Consider the following 18,971-nt stretch of genomic DNA (forward strand, 5'->3'; position numbering starts at 1 on the left):
CTTTTCTCTCATTTACAGCTTTACTAACAGTTCTTTTTTCACATAAAATTTAAAATCAGCTTGTCTAATTAAAAAAAAATATTACTGGTTTCACAATAAATTCACAGGAAGAGCTAGGCAGAGCATTACAAACTGGGTAAATATAATAAAAAAAATTTGCAGTATTTGGAATAGAACCCAGGGGCATTTTACCTCCTAGCTACACCCCCAGCCTGATTTTTTATTCTTTTTATTTTGAAACAGGGTCTCACTGAGTTGCAAAGGGCCTAAGTAGCTGCGGCTGGCCGCGAACTGTGATCCTCCTGTCTCAGCCTCCCACATGCTGGGACTGCAAACGTGCACCACCACTGGGATTGCAAGGGTGCGCCTCCATGCCCGGCTATAGTCATGTTTAAGTTCATCCATTGGTTTCTTTTGAAGCCCATGGAGCAAATAATCCAAAGCTTATGTTTAAAGCCAGCAAGCCGTTAAAGAAAGAAAGAAAGAAAGAAAGAAAGAAAGAAAGAAAGAAAGAAAGAAAGAAAAGAAAAAAAGAGAGAAAGAAAGAAAGCCAGCTAGCCAGCCGGGCGTGGTGGCGCACGCTTGTAATCCCAGCACGTGGGAGGCTGAGACAGGAGGATCGCATGGGTTCAAAGCCAGCCTCAGCTACTTAGTGAGACCCTGTTTCACAATAGTGTATAAAACAGGTCTGGGAGTGGAGCTGTGAGGTAGAAAGCCCCTGGGCTCCACCCCCAGTACCACACACACACACGCACACACACACACACACACGCACACACACGCAAAAAGCAATTCTACTAAACATACCAGATCTCATGTGAAAAGTGCAGGGAAGGCGTCCTGGGCCTGCATTAGAATCCTAACTTGGAGGGTCCAACGTCACATACACGCAGTTTTCATGGCTTCCTAGCTGCTCTGAGAAGGCTAAAGGTTCTGAAAGAATATTATTGTTATTTAAAACTTTGCAAGTGGAGAGTACCCAATTACCTGTTTTATTAAAACATGTCTTAATAGTGACAATCACTTTGCCCTTTAAAAATTGCCTATCTCGCAGGGCATGATGGTGCGCACCTGTAATCCCAGCGACTTGGAAGGCTGAGACAGGAGGACGGCAAAGCTGAGGCCAGCCTGGCCAGTAACTCACAAGACCCTGTCTCAAAAAAATAAATAAAAATTAAAAGGGCTGGGGGAGTAGCTCCGTGGTGGGACACCCTGGCTCACTCCCCAGTCCCACGAACACAAGCAAAAGGGCTCTATTAAGGTTGTCAGCACAGAGAGAAAGATGACGGCTGAAAAGGCATTTGAAAGCAGAAAATAGAGGTGAAGATTAAAGGAGACAAGAAACCGCTCTTTGCTGGAAAATACTGTGTTTTTATCTCAAAGACAGTGACGGATGGTAAATAGGAAACCGGGTTCTGGCAAGAGCGAGACGGCGGGGCTTGGGGGCTGGGCCGTCACGTGGGCCTCTCCGTGGCGGTGGCACACAGCTCAGCCTCAGCTGATGGAGGCCCCCAGCCCTCCCGGGGCCCAGGGCCACGGCCACCCAGCGCTCGGCTCCTCGCGACGGGCTTGCGAAGGGGAATCGCGGCTGAAGAGCTACCGCAGTGAGCTTTCCAGACACCGACCATCCGTAACTCCAGGGAGGAACCGTTTATTGGTCATTAACTTTTACATACATACAACGACTGCGCTTTTCCAGGTTTCATTTAGTAGTAAACGTGGTTCATAACACCGCCGGGAGTTCACAACCTCCAGGCCGAGGTTCCAGGGAAGGTAGTACAGTTATCGATTTTATATAAATGTAGCTATAAAAAGAGCTAGAAGCAATCTGGCCTCCTAGAGAAAGATACAGGTGCTCAGACAGCGGGACCGGAAGACCGCGCGGAGGGCCCGGGCGGGCGGTCCTGGCAGCGCAGGCAGCGGGCAGGGGCGGCGGGTGGGCCCTGGGTGCCTCAGTCGTCCTCGCCGCCGCAGAGCAGAAGCAGCGCCTTCTTGTAGTCCCCTGATGTGTCTCCCTGGAATGAGACGGCACACGCCAACCCCATGACTCACAAGCCACGGAAATAATAAAGCACGCAGAGGTGCCTGCCGGCGAATTCCACCCGCCGGGCTTCCTCCCGTGGGCGACTTCACGAGTGTGAGGTCACCTGGGGAGTGCTGAGCCCCGAGTTCCCTGCCCAGTGACCTACGCTTCGCTCCCCAGCTTTCCTCCTTAAAGACACAGTTCCAAGACGGCCAGATGTGTTCCTCTCCGCTAGCACAGAGAACACAGAAGTTTTTCCAAGTACACTGAAACTGAGCTTCCTAACTACCCTCCAAGTCTGCATCACATATTAACATCTGGCTAAGGGGCCAGGTTGGGGCTGAGCAGGTGTGGTGCTTTGTCAAAGACAAAAAGAAGCCAGGTGTGGTGGCCCGTGCCTGGCGGCCCAGTACTTGGGAGGCTGAGACAGGAGGATTTCAGGTTCAAGACCACTCTCAGCAACTTAGTGAGACCCTCCACAATGTAGCAAGATCCTATTTAAAAAAAGAAAAAGAGCCGGGCGTGGTGGCGCACACTTGTAATCCCCGTGCTTGGGAGGTAGAGACAGGAGGATCACACAGGTTCGAAGCCAGCCGCGCGCGCTGGCTTAGGAGACCCTGTTTCCAAATAAAAATGTAAAAATAGGTCTGGGAGTGTAGCCTGGAGGTAGAAGGGCTTCCAGGAACCCCAGTACCACCAAAAAAAAAAAAAAAGAAAAGAAAAAGGTTTTTAGCCAGGCATGGTGGTGCACACTTGTAATCCCAGCATTTGGGAAGCTGAGACAGGAGGATCATGCCATCCTCAGCTACTTAGTGAGGCCCTTTGCAACTCGCTGAGACCCTGTTCAAAATAAAGAATAAAAAATAGGGCTAAGGGTGTAGCTTGGAGGTAAAATACCCCGGGTTCCATCCTCAGTACTGGGAAAAACAAAAAAATACCTTAGGGCAGATTTCATGATAGGCCTTGCTTTTAAAATAACAAAAAACAATGGTAGTAAGTAACCTCCTGCCTCATCCCAGAGTGACCTAGCTGGTTCCTTCCTGAACTGTGACCCCGAGCCAAGGCGATAAGAGCTAAGAAAGACAAACCTGATACTCAAGAAGGGCAGAGCTGAGCCAGGAGGGACTCATAAAAGGCAGAAAGGCGGCATTATGCTGTATCCAGAGGCCACGGGCCACCTGTCACCACTGCGGAGTGATGTCCAAGTCCACCAGGGCCTGGCCACCCAAGCCCATCGTTCCCGGATCAGGAAACGCCGGGCTGAGCTCTCAAATCCCCAAATCTCATCGTGCCGCTGGGACTCCAAACTTCAGACAAGAACTGGACTCCCTGACCCACGCCCACACACCCGCCATTGGTCTGCGTTCCATTTCTAAACACAAGACGGGTTCTCCTACCTTAATCATGGAGTGCAGAGAGGTGGCGAAATTCTTCCTGAACTCCTTTCTGATGTTAAACAGATCCACCTCACTCCTGGACACCATGACTCTGATGAGCGTGTGATCATCTGTTCCCGCTCCCTTTAAGAGAGAAGAGGGGGGCGCACTGCTTAAAAATCCCATGTGCGGCACCATGCAGCTGAGTTGAGATAAATCCACAAAGTCAAACAATTAGGTAGAACTGGGACACGTGACTGAGAAGAGAAAATGCCGAGGCCTGGCGTCTTTCACACAGTCAGAGGGAGGAAGACGGGACGTGGAAGGCAACCAGGCAGGCAGAAGGGCCGGGCGGCCCCTTACCTTCATGGCGTAATAGAGGGTCTCGGCCAGATAGGCGGGAATGCTTCGAATGGACTTCACTGGGAAGGGAAGCATCAGTGTGAGAAGCTATTCTGACAGGCAAAGTGAGGGGCACTCAAACTCAGTACAGCCCCAAACGAGGCGTAAACGCAGCGCGGCCGGACAGATGTCATGAGCAGGCCGATCCAGGTCCTATCTCGACAGGACCTGCGGAGGCTCTGGCTGGGTTTGCGGGCACCCCGCATCCCATGGGCAGAGGTACCTAGAGCCGGGCACAGGTTCTCTGTGCCCCTTTGTTCTACGACAGTTTTGGATACGGTTTTCATCAGCCAAAGAATTACACCAACAGCTCTCGGGTTCTTTTTCCAAGACTCTATTCAGGCAAATAGTGTAAGGTTACTAAGGCTAATCTTTGTAAACTCTTAGCCGGTCTCCCTGCACTCTCTGTCTCTCGGTATCTCCGATTCCATGGTTCACGGAGCAGCATGCGGTTTGTTCAGTGGGGCAAGTGCTCGGAGGTCGTCTCCTGGGACCACGGCCCCAGCCCGCAGCGCGCGAGCTCGGGAAACCTATCGCAGCAGAATCTCTTCATAAGCAAGAGCAGCAATCCTTGATGTGTGAGGCTCCTGGTCCTCGCTTACCAGTACTTGAACACCAGTGCCACTGACTAAAAACGTTATAACTTTATGTGCATTCTAATTATGGAGCTGCTTAAGTTTCAAGTAAAACTTCATTCAAATGAAAGCCCGCTTCACCGCAATGAGTGTGGATTGGAATACTTCTGTATTAGGAGAGGCTTCTGTGGATGTGAGCTCAGGAACATCTTTAGCTGTGTCTCAAAATAACCGGAAGACCCTGAGCTCGACCCAAATGCTCAGAACACAGAGGCTCCCGCAGGCCCGCACGCACGGCAGAGCGCTGGGCGCGCGCAGGCTGGCTCTCCCTGGCATGAGAGGCGCAAAGTCCGGTGAGCAACTGCAGATTCAGCTGTCCTGATTATTATGAAAACCCAGCTAAAACGAAACTCCTGCTTATTTAATCTGAAAATCAGTATCCTGCGTCATCTACTAAGTCAGATGCGCTGTTTCCCATCCCGATGACAATTCTCAGCTTGCCCCATGGCTGGGATGGAATTCAAAACCCTAAGAATCCCGCAAGTATCAGAAACAATCATGAGCCTCGGAGATAAAGCCCGGGACATTTCAGGTTCACAATACAACAGTAATATTCCTAACGTAGCTTCGACTCTGATAATGCTCTTAATATTTCCACAGAATTGGGTGGATTAAACAGACAATCATCTATTTCTTTCCCACTTCGTAACAAGGCTCCTGGACTGGAGAGCTAGGAGTCTGCTTCACGCAGTGCCGCGCCATGCTCCCCTCTGATCAGGTCGGGGTCCCTTCCCCTGAGCACGCGCCCTCCCACCACTGCTACCCCTGCAAGGCCACCTACCGACGGCCAGCAGCAGCTGCTCCAGGTTCCCGGACGTCTCCCGGTCGATGGTCTCCTCGATTTGGAAGCCGGATATGGTCATGTATTTGTCGAACACTAGAAAAAACACAAGCCATGTCTCACTCACACAGGCTCACGCTTCTCCGCAGACAGAGGCGCTCGGGCAGAGCAGGGATTTCCTGCCTACCGGCCTCCCCCTCCTCCTGCCCGGCCCTCCATGAGAGCTCCACGTCTGTGCCCCCCTCCTGGTCCTACGCACTGGGGCCCAGAGGCAGGCCTGCTGGAGGGGCAGCCCTCCCTTGGCCCACACAAAGTGACTGGCAGGAAATGAAGGAAGGGGAGAGCATCGCGCTAGGCAGGAAGGGCAGACTCGGGACGCCAGGCTCTGGCACTTTCTTCTTCACAGGTGGAAGTTGGGGAAAAAGGGGAAAGAAAGGAGGCGTGTCGTGAGTGTAAGCAGTCTGCCCCCTTTCTCGAGTGGAACCACTTCCCTTACTCTCCCCCGAGCACAGCCACTTCACCCTTCTTTCCTCTCCCTGCAGAAATGGTGAGTTTGGAGCCACAGCAGCTGTCTTGTGATGCTGAGGCACTGGGCACTGGAGGGCAGTTGGGCCCATGAGAAGCCCAGCAGTAGCAGGAGCCCAGCCCTGCGCAGCCCTGTGCAATCCCACCACGCGAGACGGCCGCTTCCGAGCCACCGCGGGACCTGCTGTCCCCTGCCATTACTGCGACCACGGGACTAAGGAGCATCTAGAGAGGCGGGAGGGCGCGGCACACACAGGGAGCACTTGCAGGGAGCTCCAGGAGGAGCAGCAGCCCAGCGCCCGGCCCCCTCGCACCCTGCAGTGGGAGGCTGCGGGCCTCCCCAGGGGATGCACAAGGGCGCCTGGGGGGCCAGGCTGCTCCGCCCAGGTGTTCTGCTGCCCGGCTCTGGCATTTCAAAACTGATCCGAGCACGTGTCTCGGAGACGTCCCTCACTTACCCCTCCTCAGGTGAGACACGCTTCGTGTTCCGAAGATGGTGATAAACTTCTCCTCGTCGGTCCCCCACTTGAGCTCTCCAGCCTGAAACAAGGCCTAGAGAATTCCAGGCTCGGTTAGGAAGCGTCCAGCTCGCCCAGGTCCCAGCGCCGGGCTTCACTTCCTGAGCAGTAAATCCACCCGGTCCGGGCTTACCCTTCCCATCCGTGCTCCCTCCTCGGGAGCTACTGACGGGCAAAGTACACAAGACTAGACCTCCCAGCCGAGCGACCGCGTGTGGGAGCGAGGTGAGGACGGGAAGCTGCTGCCTCCCCGCCCAGGCGCCCATTGGCCAGCTGGGAAATGCAGCCCGGAGCTCAGTCCTGGGCTCCACATGGCTTGTTCTAGAGCTGTTCACTTTCCAGGCACAAGGGGAAGCTCCCTGCTGTGTCTTCACGACTGACATTCAGCCCAGGCTGGCTACAGAACGCTTTCCTATTTCCAAAGATCACCATCCTCTTTTTACAGGTTGTGGATTGTATCTTTTTGAATGAGAAGCTGATTTAGTATTTTTAAAGTGTTAAAACTGATTTTTGTCTCCTTCTGGCCATCCTTGTGTTGTGCTTTCTCTGGAGGGAGAGCTGGATGCTCGGGGCAGGGAGAGGGGAGGTGTTCAGTGTTTATTAAGCACCTGCTAGTGACTTTATATAAATTATATAAGAGTGGTGGTCTCAGCTGGTCTCAGCGGCTTGGCATAAATTAGGCACTTAGTAAATATTTGTGGGCTCACTGGCGTGCCCATATTTACTATCTGACATTAAAAAAAACCAGGTAAATGCTTTGCAGTGGTCATGTAACTGCTTAAAAAAGAAACTTGTAAACAAACATTATCATTAAACGAGTTCACTTTTATTGTTTTTGGTTTTATTTTTGGTGGTACTGGGGTTCCCAGAAACCCTTCTACCTCCAGGCTACACTCCCAGATCCATTTTTATATTTTTATTTGGAAACGGTCTCCTAAGCCAGCACAGCTGGCTTCGAACCTGCACGATCCTCCGGTCTCCGCCTCCCAAGCACGGGGATCACAAGCGTGCGCTCTAAACCTTTTCCAATCAGACCAGTGTGGTGGCGCACGCTTGTCATCCCAGCATTCAGGAAGCTAAGACAGGAGGATCGCAGCTCGCAGACAGCCTCAGCTACTCAGTGAGGGCATTTGCAACTCAGTGAAACCCTGTTTCAAAATAAGGAATTAAAAATAGGGCTGGGGTGCAGCTTGAAGTCAAATGTCCCTGAGTCCCATCCCCAGTACTGCAAAAAAAAAAAAAAAAAAAAAGGTAGCCTGGCGTGGTGGTGCATGCTTGTAATCCCCGCGCTTGGGAAGCAAAGACAGGAGGATCGCGCAGGTTCGAAGCCAGCCGCGCACGCTGGCTTAGGAGACCCTGTTTCCAAATAAAAATGTAAAAATAGGTCTGGGAGTGTAGCCCAGAGGTAGAAGGGCTTCCAGAAACCCCAGTACCACCAAAAAAAAAAAAAAGGTAAAATCAGCTGACACATTAAAAATGTTAAAAAAAAAAAAAGTCAACTGTGATATCCATGGAGCGCTCAGCTCAAAGTGAGTGACTCACTGACTCTCGGATTCCTGGAGCACCAGGAGGCCCTTAGGCCAGGGCCAGAGCTCCAAGCCCAGGGACAGCCAGCCATCACAGCCGCCCGCAGGAGGCAATGCTGGGCTCCCGTGGCAACAGTGGCCTGGCTGCCCTGTGGATGCGTTCCTTTTAAACACTGAAAGAAGAGCTGCTTCCTACAGGTTTGTTCATAAAAATAGATCTTAAGGAATCAAAATTTTTAGGCAGTGTAGTTTTCTGTCTGCTCCCTGTCCACAGTAAGAAGGTCCCGGGTTCTGATGAAGGATACTTTAAGATAGTCCTGGAAGGCAGTTTTCACACAGAGTTCCTTTCTTTTTTTTCTTTCTTTCTTTTCTTTCTTTATTATTATTTTTTTTGTTGTTGTTGTTGTTGTTATTGTTGTGGTGTGTTACTGGGGATGGAATAATCCAAGGGCATTCTACCTGAGAGCTACGCCCCCAGCCCATTTTTATTTTTTGTTTGATACAGGGTCTCTCTATGTTACTAAGAGTCTTGCCACGCTGTTGAGGCTGTTCTCAAACCCGCGATCCTCCTGTCTCAGCCTCCCAAGTACTAGGATTACAAGTGTGCACCACCATGCCTGGCTTGATTCCCAAGTGGTCCCATCTGTTGCCTGGGCACTCAGGGTGAGGTCCTAAAACACAGCATGAGATTCCCAAAAGCCTGTTAGACACACAGGCTCCCAGGCCCTGCCCCACCTGGGAATCAGACTGCAGCTTGACCAGATGCCTGGTGCCGCCCACTCCCAGAGCTCTAAACCTCTTACGATCAGACCAGTGTGGGATGCACGCTTTGTAATCCCAGCATTCGGGAGGCTGAGACCGGAGGATTGCGGTTCACGGCCATCCTTAGCTACTTAGTGAGGCCTTCCACAACTTAGTGAGACCTTTTTTCAAAAACAAAGAATAAAAAATAGGGTGGGGGGGGTGTAGCTCAAAGGTCGAATACCCCTGGGTTCCATCCCCAGACCCACAAAAACTTACAATAAAAAATAAACCTCTTATGATGTATAATTATAATCACCAATAAATGTGTATTTTAAGTCTGGTATAATGGCATGCCTTTAATCTCTGTACTTGGGTGGCTGAGACAGGAGGATTACAAGTTCAAGGACAAACTCAATAACATAGTCAGATTCTCAGAAACTTAGCAAGACCCCTGTTTCCAAAAACAAAAAATAAATAAATAAGGCTGGGGGTATAGCTTGGACACAGAATGCCCCTGGGTTCAATCCCTAGAACTGCAAAAAATAATAATAATTTTTAAATGACATTAAAAAGGAGAGAGAAAGAAAAATCAATGAACCGGGGCTGCTCTCCCCTCTGCGCAGGAGGCGCACAGCCAGATGTGCGTGTGCGGTTCCCACCGCATCTAATAACCCCTGATGCCACAGAGGACGCGGACTGGAGCTGAGCCTGCTGCTCCATGAAGGAAGGGCTTTGGGGTGAGGCAGGCCTGCTGGGGACCCCGCCACACTCCCTCCTTCTCTGGCAGGACACCGCCCTCCACCTCGGCCTTCAGGACTAGCACAACCTGCTAGGAGTGGGCGGCTTTAGTGTGAGGAAACCGGGGTGCTGGGCTTCTCCCTGCAAGGCCACCGGACTCCGGGTCACATCTGGGGCTCAGATGGGGCTGCCTGGACAGAATCCAAGCAGAGGACTGGCCTCCGTAGCCATCAGGAAAGGGACAGGGGAGCGAGCACTGCCGAGGGAGTCAGGGTGTGAGTCCGCGGGTCACACAGGCCCACGGGCGGGGTCTCAGACAGGAAGCCCGCATGGTAGGCTTGTGTTTAATAGGTCAGACACTGCTCTGAGAGCCCCGAAACACAGGTCCCTTCTCTCCCCTCTAGCTGAGCAGCAACCACAGCCTCTGAAGCCATTACAAAATCAACCCATGGGAAGAACACGATGCCCCCCCCCTTTCCATTAGCACAGTCAGACCACACAGCGGCGTCAGCTGCACAGAGAGCAGGGCGCTGGAAGAGACACGTGGCTCCTCCACGGGTCACTGGTTGGACAAAAGACCAAGATGGATGCTCTTAATGGAAGCACGGGAGCAGAGACAGGGCTGTGCCGCTCACTCCAGGGACGCAGCGGTCCCCGCATCGCCCACTCTTCTGCCCCAGATTGCTTTATAAGCCACACTGAGACTAAACCAGGGTTTAAAAGTCCCTGAAGGGCAGATATTCATTAGGGAGTCACTGAAAACAACAGGCCAAAGAACAACACAGTGGTGCTCGTGTGCGATCCCGGCGACCCGGGAGGCTGAGGCCAGAGGGTCACAAACCCGAGGCCAACCCGGGCAACTCGGCCAGATTCTGTCTAAAAAGGAGGTAAGGAGGACTGGGGATGTCGCTCCTTGGTGGAGAGCTGGCCTAGCATGCCAGAAGCCCCGGGTCCAACCCTAATGCTATGCACAAAAGGAAACGATACTGTTTGGAATCCTGTCAAAGGAAATGCAGAGAATTTTCTCTTTTTTTTTTTTTTTTTTTTGGTGGTACTGGGGTTCCTGGAAGCCCTTCTACCTCTGGGCTACACTCCCAGACCTATTTTATATTTTTATTTGGAAACAGGGTCTCCTAAGCCAGCAAGGCTGGCTCCAAACCAGCGCGATCTTCCTGTCTCTGCCTCCTAAGTGCAGGGATTACAAGCGTGCGCCACCACGCCCAGCGAGAAATTTTCTTATGCTAGACTGAGTTGCCACCCCTTGTGTGATCAGACGGTACTAAGCACACAGCACTTCAGCCTGTCTCTCTGTCCCCTCCTGTGGAGAAGCCTACTGCGTCATCGGTGGAAGAATCAATGAGACCTGGGGTTTTAGTTAAAATTCTCTACCTATGAGTGTCCCATAATCACACACACACACACACACACACACACACACACACACGTCCAGGTGGACTCACTATGTAATTTACTTCAGGCTGGGGATAAAATCAGCTCTCTTATTGGCCAGATCAGAGTAAGAGAAACCCTCCTTTCGTGTGTGTCCCGTGGAATGCGAAGGACCCTCATGACACTCTCTCTAGAAACTCATAGACACCGCGTCTTTCCCACTTCTCAGGGGTGCTGCAGTGGTCACCTGCAGGCCCGGCTCACCTGAGCGTCTTGTTCAACTTGGGCTTCATCAATCCCGGCATCGGGGTCTCTGTTCGCCTTGAGAGAGAAAACATCCCTTTACTGAATCGTACAGCACTTCCACTCAAAGGCAAAATGGTCCGCCGATGAATGCTTCTCTTATGAATAAACGCCTTTATTCACATCATAGCAGCCCTACCATCTTCCACACTATCACACAGCACTCTCCAAAACCAACAGGACCCCGCTGACCTCAAACTACGAGGGAGGAGCATACACATCCTGCCGTCTAGACGAACGGTGAGTTAGTTACTAAAAGCTGAGGTCATGGGCTCCAAGGTCAAGCTAGGTCAACACACAGACATGGTGGCAGGAGTGAGCCATACCAGCAGTGCTAAAAGAACTGCGAGTGGTGCTACTTGATAGAGTCGGGCCAGTCCAACCTCAGATTTTTCCGTCTAACTCTGACTTATCCCCAGATGGGAGTACCTGAAGGAGAACCACCAGCATCCGCTGGTAGTACCCAGAGGTGTCGCCCACCACGTCGTCTTCCAGGCTCGAGCCGTATTCTGCAACACAATTAGCCCACACTTACTACAGCCCCTTTCAACTGGGAAGACATCCTGCCCCGCTAATCGACGAGGCATACAGGAAAGAGCACGACACTTGACTAAGACATTCTCTGAGTGCCCCAAAGACCGGAGGCAACTGCTCTAACCAAGTGGTGCTCAAAACTGAATCGAGTTAAAGTCTACCCCAAGCCCTCGATTCGAGCCCAAGCTCCGACGCGGCGTCAGAGATGCTCCAGCTGGAGACACAGGAGGCGCTGCAGGGCCTCCCGAGCCCACGCAATCACGAGCTTGGATTTTGTTCAGCTCTTTCAGATGCCTTACACGCCGAGTTTCCAAAAGCCTCCCCATCCTGGGGTTTGTTCCTTTGTGTGGCCACGTGTCGCCCAATGAGATTTTTTTTTTCTCTGCAGTAAATGGAGTGACTTGGAGGCAGCGATGACATTTTAAGGGCGCCCGTCCTGTCTGGGCATCGCTCTTCAGTATAAAGCATAGGTCATGGTCTGAGAGGGGAGGCCCGGGACTTATGGAGTCTACAGGCCCCTGTCACTAACTCTCAGACAGCTGCTCTGAAAAGGAAAGCGGCGCTGCGCTAAACATTGAAATATTTACTGACGACCTGAAAGCAGACACGCTTTCAATAAAAGCTGGAAAACTTCTATCTCAAAAGGTCCCAAAAAGTAGTGTTTATTTCAACCAGCCACCTAAATACAAAATCTAGCGGGACTCTTTCTGATTCCTTCCTTTGTTCCAACACCCATAAATCGCTAAGCATCCAGTCCTACCGCGTATTTTCTCCTCTCTGATTTATCCTCCCCGTACTTCCCAGCAACCTGGAAGGGCCCGTGATTACCAAATGCCTCTCTGACGTCCCACACTCAAGCAGCTGTAGGTAAAAAGGCAGGTGCTTTTCATGGAAGAAGGGAAGTAGCTTAAGTCACGGTCCACCCACTCATTCACCCTGGCGCTCACTCACAACCCGGCGTCCCTCGTCTCCTGTATCTCTGCAGGGCCGCGTTTGAGGGACATGGGCGTGACTGCCAGAAAGAGTTCCAAATATTTACCTTCTTCATAGACTTCCTTGATGGCCCTCAGCTCTTCAGGAGTTCTTGAAGCAATAATCTCTGTCAGTACTTTTTCATTGGTCCCAGCTCCCTGTTTAATCATTTATTTTTAATAAATAAAACATGTCAATAAAGTTAGAAAGTATTTTCCTAGAATAGCGCTATTATACAAATTGCATAACTATATAAATATTATCCAACATAACATGGGTTTCTCTGAATACAAATTCTATTCACTACAGAGGCAAAAATTTTAAAATTAGTTTTTTCTCTCAAGACCATTTTATTCTTTTTTGTTATTCTTTAAAGGCAATGCAATGGTTTGGATCTTAAATGCACCCCAAAGGCATACGCATTAAAATCTCAGTCCCACCAGGCGTGGTGGTGCACCCTTGGAATCCCAGCATTTGGGAGGCTGAGACAGGATGATCAGGGTTCACAGCCAGCCTCAGCTACTTAGTGAGACCCTTTGCAACTCAGTGAAACCCTGTTTTAAAATAAAGAATAAGCCGGGTGTGTAATCCCCGTCCTTGGGAGGCAGAGACAGGAGGATCGTGCAGGTTCGAAGCCAGCCACTCTGGCTTAAGAGACCCTGTTTCCAAATAAAAATATAAAATAGGTCTGGGAGTGTAACCCGGAGGTAGAAGGGTTTCCAGGAACCCCAGTATCACCACCAAAAAAAAAAAAAAAAAAAGAATAAAAATTAGAGCTGGGGGTGTAGCTCAGCAGTAGAATGCCCCTGGGTTCTATCCCAAGTACTGCCAAAAAAAAAAGAAAAGAAAAGAAAAAAGAAAGAAAGAAAGAAAGAAACTCAGTCCCTAGAGGAGAGGTATTGGGAGGTGGTGGGACCTTTATGAGGTGGGGCCTCACAGGAGGTCACCAGGTCACTGGGGGTGTGGCCTTGAAGGGGATTGTGGGAACCCAGCCCCTTATCTGGCTTCCCACGCTGATAACTCATTCCACCAGGAGCTCCTGCCCTGATGCACTGCCTAGCCACAGGCCCAAAGCCACAGGGCCGCCGGTCATAACCAGAACCTCCGAAGCGGCCAGCAAAAGCAAGCCTTTCCAGGTACCGGTGACAGTCAGGGGAGCCAGCACCAGGGCTGCAAAGATGCCACTGCCCCGCCTCCAGGAATATATCAGCACAGAGAGACTAGAACTTGTCTCTGTCCTTTTGAAAAAATAATACCAGGGCTTGTTCCTATTCCTGTATATAAACATCACATCTAAGCCAGTAAGTTTAGAAGGCAGAGTAACAATCTAGCTAAACTTAATTTTTTAAAAGGATAGAATATTTATGCCTTATTTCCTTTTTATTTCTGTTTCTGTATCAAAAAGTGGGCAGTAAAAAACCCCAGATTCATCATCTGGTAGAATTCCACCTGGTACTGACATTCTTTATAAAAAGCCGTTTTCTCAATAGCATGTGATTTTGTTTATGCCAAAAAAAAGTATAGGAAAATGAAGAGAACCAGCATAAACATGCTGTTAACTAGATGCCCCTCTCCGTCCAAAACTAAGGCTGCGAGCTATGTTACCTCCTGTGCTTCCTCTCCAGTCGGCCCACTCAAACCCAAACTGCTCACTGAACTATTTCTGTCCCCACAATCTAAACACGGTTTCCAGCCACCGGATGTATACAGTGTTCCACATGCCCCATCCAGGGAATGTTAAGTTGTTCCTACAACCAAAAGTGTACCAAGTCCATCAACTACCACTTCCTATCTAAGGAGTTTAAATAGTTCCCCTCAACAAAACAAAATATAAACAGTTGCCAGGTGTGGTGGCAGACTCCTGGAATCCCAGTATTTGGGAGGCTGAGACAGGTACACTGTCTCGGGTTCGAGGCCAGCCTGAGTAACTCAGCAAGCGCTTCCGAAACTTAACAAGACCCTGTTTCAAATTAAAAAAAAAATCAGGCTGGGGATGTAGTTCAGAGGTAGAATGCCTCTGGGTTCAATCCCCATTGCCAGAAATAAATAAATAGGTGTAGGAAATTAAAAGTTTGAAAAGCCAGAACTATTGCGTTTATGTGCACAAAAGACTTAAACGGCAGGGTTCCTGGCAGCCTCACTGAAGGAAATAAAAATAATAATGAACTGAAACAGAACCAATCAGGTGAGAAACTACCAAAGCCAACGCATGCGGGCTGACAGAGGCCCCACCTTGAGCGCCTGCCTCAGCTCGTAGGCGTCGTAGAGCTGCGAGGGCTTCATCAGAGCCACGATCAGCTTCTCAAACTTGCCGGTCAGCTCCGACTTCAGGTCATCCAGGAGGTCCTAAGCCACAGAAAGCACAGACTGGTCAGCCAGACGGAATTTCAAGGAGCGTCTTCTCAGTGTGCGGCAGCCTCTTGCCCTAGTGAACGCTAAAGGCACACGAGCTAACCCTTTCCCCGCAGCTCCGAATAAAGTGCTTTTAAATCTGAACTGTGAATTGAAATAAAGCCACTTAGACATCACATATGTGTTTGAAAGGCGTTTTCTTAACTTTGAGAGTTTTTGAAAAACACCTTTGAACATCTTTAAAAAGCAGGGTTAAAAGTACTTTATTTTGAAAATCCTCTTCTGATACACATGCATCTTTACAAAAATTCCACCCCAAAATCCTAAGTGCATTTTTTAAAGGACACAATTTAGCCTATCTTCCCGAAACAACTTCTTTTTCCTTTCTGTCAGTATCTAAGAACATTCTAATACATAATAAATGGTGGGTTTCATAATGCTTCTGACTGCTGAAAGACAGCTGTCAGTGCGGGTAAAGAATGTCTATCATTAGGAAAAGAAAAGCAGCCTTTCCTTTCCGCTTAGTCTCAACACGCCAGGCAGCGAGACATGGTATTAACGTCTCTTCAGACGGGTGCAGCTCGGGGGAACGGCGCTTGTCCAGCGTGTGCCAGGCTGGGCTCCCATCCCCAGCACCAAAAAAAAAAAAAAAATCACTTCCTTTCTTGCCCTGCATTTGTTTGTCAAAGAAATGACAAATGTAAAATTTCAGACTCATTACCTTAGCATTTCATATCTGCACAAATTCATTTAATAACAATCTTTTTACTTTGAGATGCTAATCAAATAAGAGAGAACTTGGCTCTACTAATTAAAATTCATTTATTAAAATCACCAAAAGCTGGGAGTGGTGGCGCACGCTTGTCATCCCAGTACTTTGGAGGCTGAGACAGGAGGATCACGGGTTTGTGGCCAGCCTCAACTACTTAGTGAGACCCTGTTTTAAAATAAAGAATAAAAAACAGGGCTGGTGGTGTAGCTAGGAGGTAGACCACTGGGTTCCATCCCCAGCACCAAAAAGAAATAAAAATCGCTGTAAAAGGAACCCCGAGTACGGCAGACACAGCCAGAAGTCCAACACTGCGTGCCGGTGGACACAGCTCCACCTAGAAATGGTTGACGGGAAGCTGGGCGGGCACAGAAGAGACGGGGGGGGGGCAGTTGCTGCCGTGGGGTCTTCTGAGAATTCTAGGCATCAAATAACTGAAGAAAGAATGTGTGTGCCAACGGCCAATAACACAGAAGGGAGCAGGGAAACGGGGCTTCATGGAGACTCACAAAATAAACGAGGTTTACAAAAGAGTGCTGCCCTACAAGTCAGCTCTGCGGATTAGGACCTGTGGTTTTCACACCTGCAGCCTCAGAGAGAAAGTGTTCAGGGGTGGGGGGAAATGCATCTGGACTTAAAATATGCGGACATTTTTCTTTCCTCTTGCGAGTCCCTGAACGGTATAACAACACTTACATGGATGAGGTGGCTAGCTGTGGGTTACGTATTACGCGTCATCCGGAGGTCACTCAAAGCACCTGGAGGGCATGCGCAGGTGCTAGGCAATACCTGCCATGGTGATGAAGGGGCTGAGCACTGGTGGACCCGGAACAACCACCCACAGATGCCAAGGGATGGTTCTACACGACAAACCCTTGTGTTGTTTTATTTTGTATTGGCACTGGGGACTGAACTCAGAGGCATTCTACCTCCCAGCTACACCCCCAGCCCGATTTTATTTCTCTTTTGGAAACAGAGTCTAGGTTGCCGAGAGCCTCGCTAAGTTGCCAAGGCTGGCTCTGAACCTGCGGGCCTCCTGCCTCAGCCTCTCCAGGACAGGGATTACAAGCGTGCACCACCACGGCTGTGACTAACTCTCCCGAAACCCTAATGGCCAGGTGGTCCTGCTCTTCCTCAGGACAAGGGCTGCTCTTACCCTGCCGAAGAGAGTCTTGAAGGCTTCGGCGATCTGCTGGCGCTGTGCGTTGCTTCGCGCAGTCAGCAGGGTCAGGATGCTCTCCTCGTCTGTGCCTGTGATATGTCAACGGTCACGACATGGCTCCCGCCCTCCCTCCCGCCCTCCCTCGGCAACCTCGGAGACCAGCTCCCAAGCTCCCCACCTCCCGTCTCCTCTCCTCTCTGTGAGAATACAACGTACATCTTCTACGGTGTTTCTGTTTTTGTTCTGTGGTACTAGGGATGGAACCCAGGGGCATCTACCTCTGAGCTACATCCCCAGCCCTTTTTTTTATTCTTTATTTTGAAACAGGGTCTCACTGAGTTGCAAAAGTCCTCACAAAGTAGTAGCTGAGGCTGTCTTCGAACCACAATCCTCCTGACTCAGGCTCCCGAATTCTGGGATTACAAGCGTGCACCACCATGCCTGGCATCTTCTAAGTTTTATGGAGTAATTTTTTAGTATAATATTAATGCTCTATAAAATGTTCTGTGTCCAATATATGCTACCACCCATTCCCAATCTTTGTTGAAGTCAATGGGAAAATGCTGGCTTTTTAAAGCCCGAGTGCACCCAGCTTCTCAGGCAACGAGTAGCTACAGGGCAGCGATTCGCGATCCCCGAGGCACGGGGTGCAGTGTGCTGCCGCGACTGGGAGAAGACAGAGACAGACTCTGGCTTCACGCTGCAGACACTGAGGTTGGGAACAGGGAAACCCACGGGGACCAGGAGGCAGGCAGAAGGCCGAGGCCCGGGGAGGGCCAGAGCCAAGGGGGCGGAAAGAGCCCAAGGACGCCTCCGGAGCTGGGCACAGACCCTCCTGAGGATGGGAGGGCTGGAGAGGCCGGGATGCAGGAGGGAGGGTCTCAGAACCAGGAGATGCCGTGTGGGAGGAGACCTTCACGAGTAGCAGCTGGCCAGGCCGAGCCGGACTGGAGAACACATCATGCAGTAAAGGGAGGTGTGTCTGAAATGGGGCTGGGGGCCACGGAGAACCTCGGAAGGCCAGAAAGCACAGGGACACAGGTGCAGAAGGAACCCTGTGCCAGGCGTGGTGGCGCATGCCTGTAATCCCAGTCTTTGGGAGGCTGTGACAGGAGGGGCGCAGGTGTGAGGACAGCCTCAGCAAGTAGTGAGACCCTGTTTCAAAATAAAGATAAAATAGTGGGAGGTGTGGCTTAGGGGTAGAAGGCCCCTGGGTTCAAACCCCAGGGCCAAAATAAGTAAAAAGCAGGCTCAGTGCAAGGGACTGGATGCACAGAGGGACTGTACGTGGCTGGGAAGGAGACTGGAGGAGTTGTGAGTGAACGGCCAGCCTGAGAAGCTACATCGGAGGGGTGGAGGGGGAGCCACACGGCCGCCGCCTCGGAGGGCCACATCCGCCTGCTCCATCCTGGGGACGGGTGGTGGGGACCGTCACGGTATGACTCTGTTAACGTAGCTTGTCTTCTACGTATGTCAGCTCCAATGACTCTACAGTGAAGCCCACTGCAAGCGAGGGCGTTCCGCCAGGGAAAAACAAACGTCCCTCTTTCTAGACTCCAGGGAGGACGAGCTTACCCAGGCCTTTCATGGCTTTGCGCAGGGTCTCGGCATCGGCCCGGTCATCAAAGCCTGGGAAGTCAGTGACGGTGCCTCTGAGAGCCTGAAACAGGAGCACGGGCCGTTCAAGTCAGGGCCAGCGGGTGGAGCACGCGTGGAGGGACAGCGCTGGCTCCCACCCGCGCCGCCTCCCACCCACGCCACCTCTAGCCATCTTAACCCCATGCCCGGGTGTGAACGGGCCATGCAGCGCTTACAAGGTGGTTAGGAGGGCCCATCTGTGCGGAAGCTCCCGGCTGCCCTGGAGCACCCCAAGAAGAAGGCTGTGTGCTCTTCCCATGGGCACTGCCCTGCGGGCCTGACCCCAACGCCGTGGCCTGCAGCCGGCTCCTCCTCCGCCCGGGCCTCTGCCCACGGGGGCCCGGCTCCTGGACGCCGGCTAAGCCGGACGCCCTAACATTCAGCCCTCAGCCAGGCTCATCGTCTCTTTGCCATCCCAAGTCCTGCCCCTGCACACTTCCTGAGCATCTTAAGATAACAAGGCCTGAGAAGACATTTTGGTAACTCATGTGCCAGAAGAATATGCTAGAAGCCGGGCGTGGTGGTGCACGCTTGTCATCCCAGTACTTGGGAGGCTGAGATAGGAGGATCACGGTTTGTGGCCA

The 18,971-nt window shown here is 51.1% G+C and overlaps 1 protein-coding gene across 1 annotated transcript; it reads right to left on the minus strand.

Annotated features, from left to right (window-relative positions):
• Positions 1–1,952: 1,952 nt before the first annotated feature.
• Positions 1,953–18,552, minus strand: ANXA5 (annexin A5; the record flags this gene model as incomplete). The annotated part of the gene is made up of 12 exons (XM_080697821.1): positions 1,953–2,015; positions 3,421–3,543; positions 3,763–3,821; positions 5,218–5,313; positions 6,201–6,294; positions 10,922–10,978; positions 11,390–11,469; positions 12,534–12,624; positions 14,699–14,812; positions 16,744–16,838; positions 18,325–18,409; positions 18,502–18,552. 12 exons carry the CDS (start codon positions 18,550–18,552, stop codon positions 1,953–1,955), a joined length of 1,008 nt encoding a protein of 335 aa, XP_080553947.1.
• Positions 18,553–18,971: the final 419 nt, after the last annotated feature.

The sequence above is a fragment of the Muscardinus avellanarius genome, assembly GCF_963383645.1.
Source record: "Muscardinus avellanarius genome assembly, chromosome: 6".
Lineage (NCBI taxonomy): Eukaryota > Metazoa > Chordata > Mammalia > Rodentia > Gliridae > Muscardinus > Muscardinus avellanarius.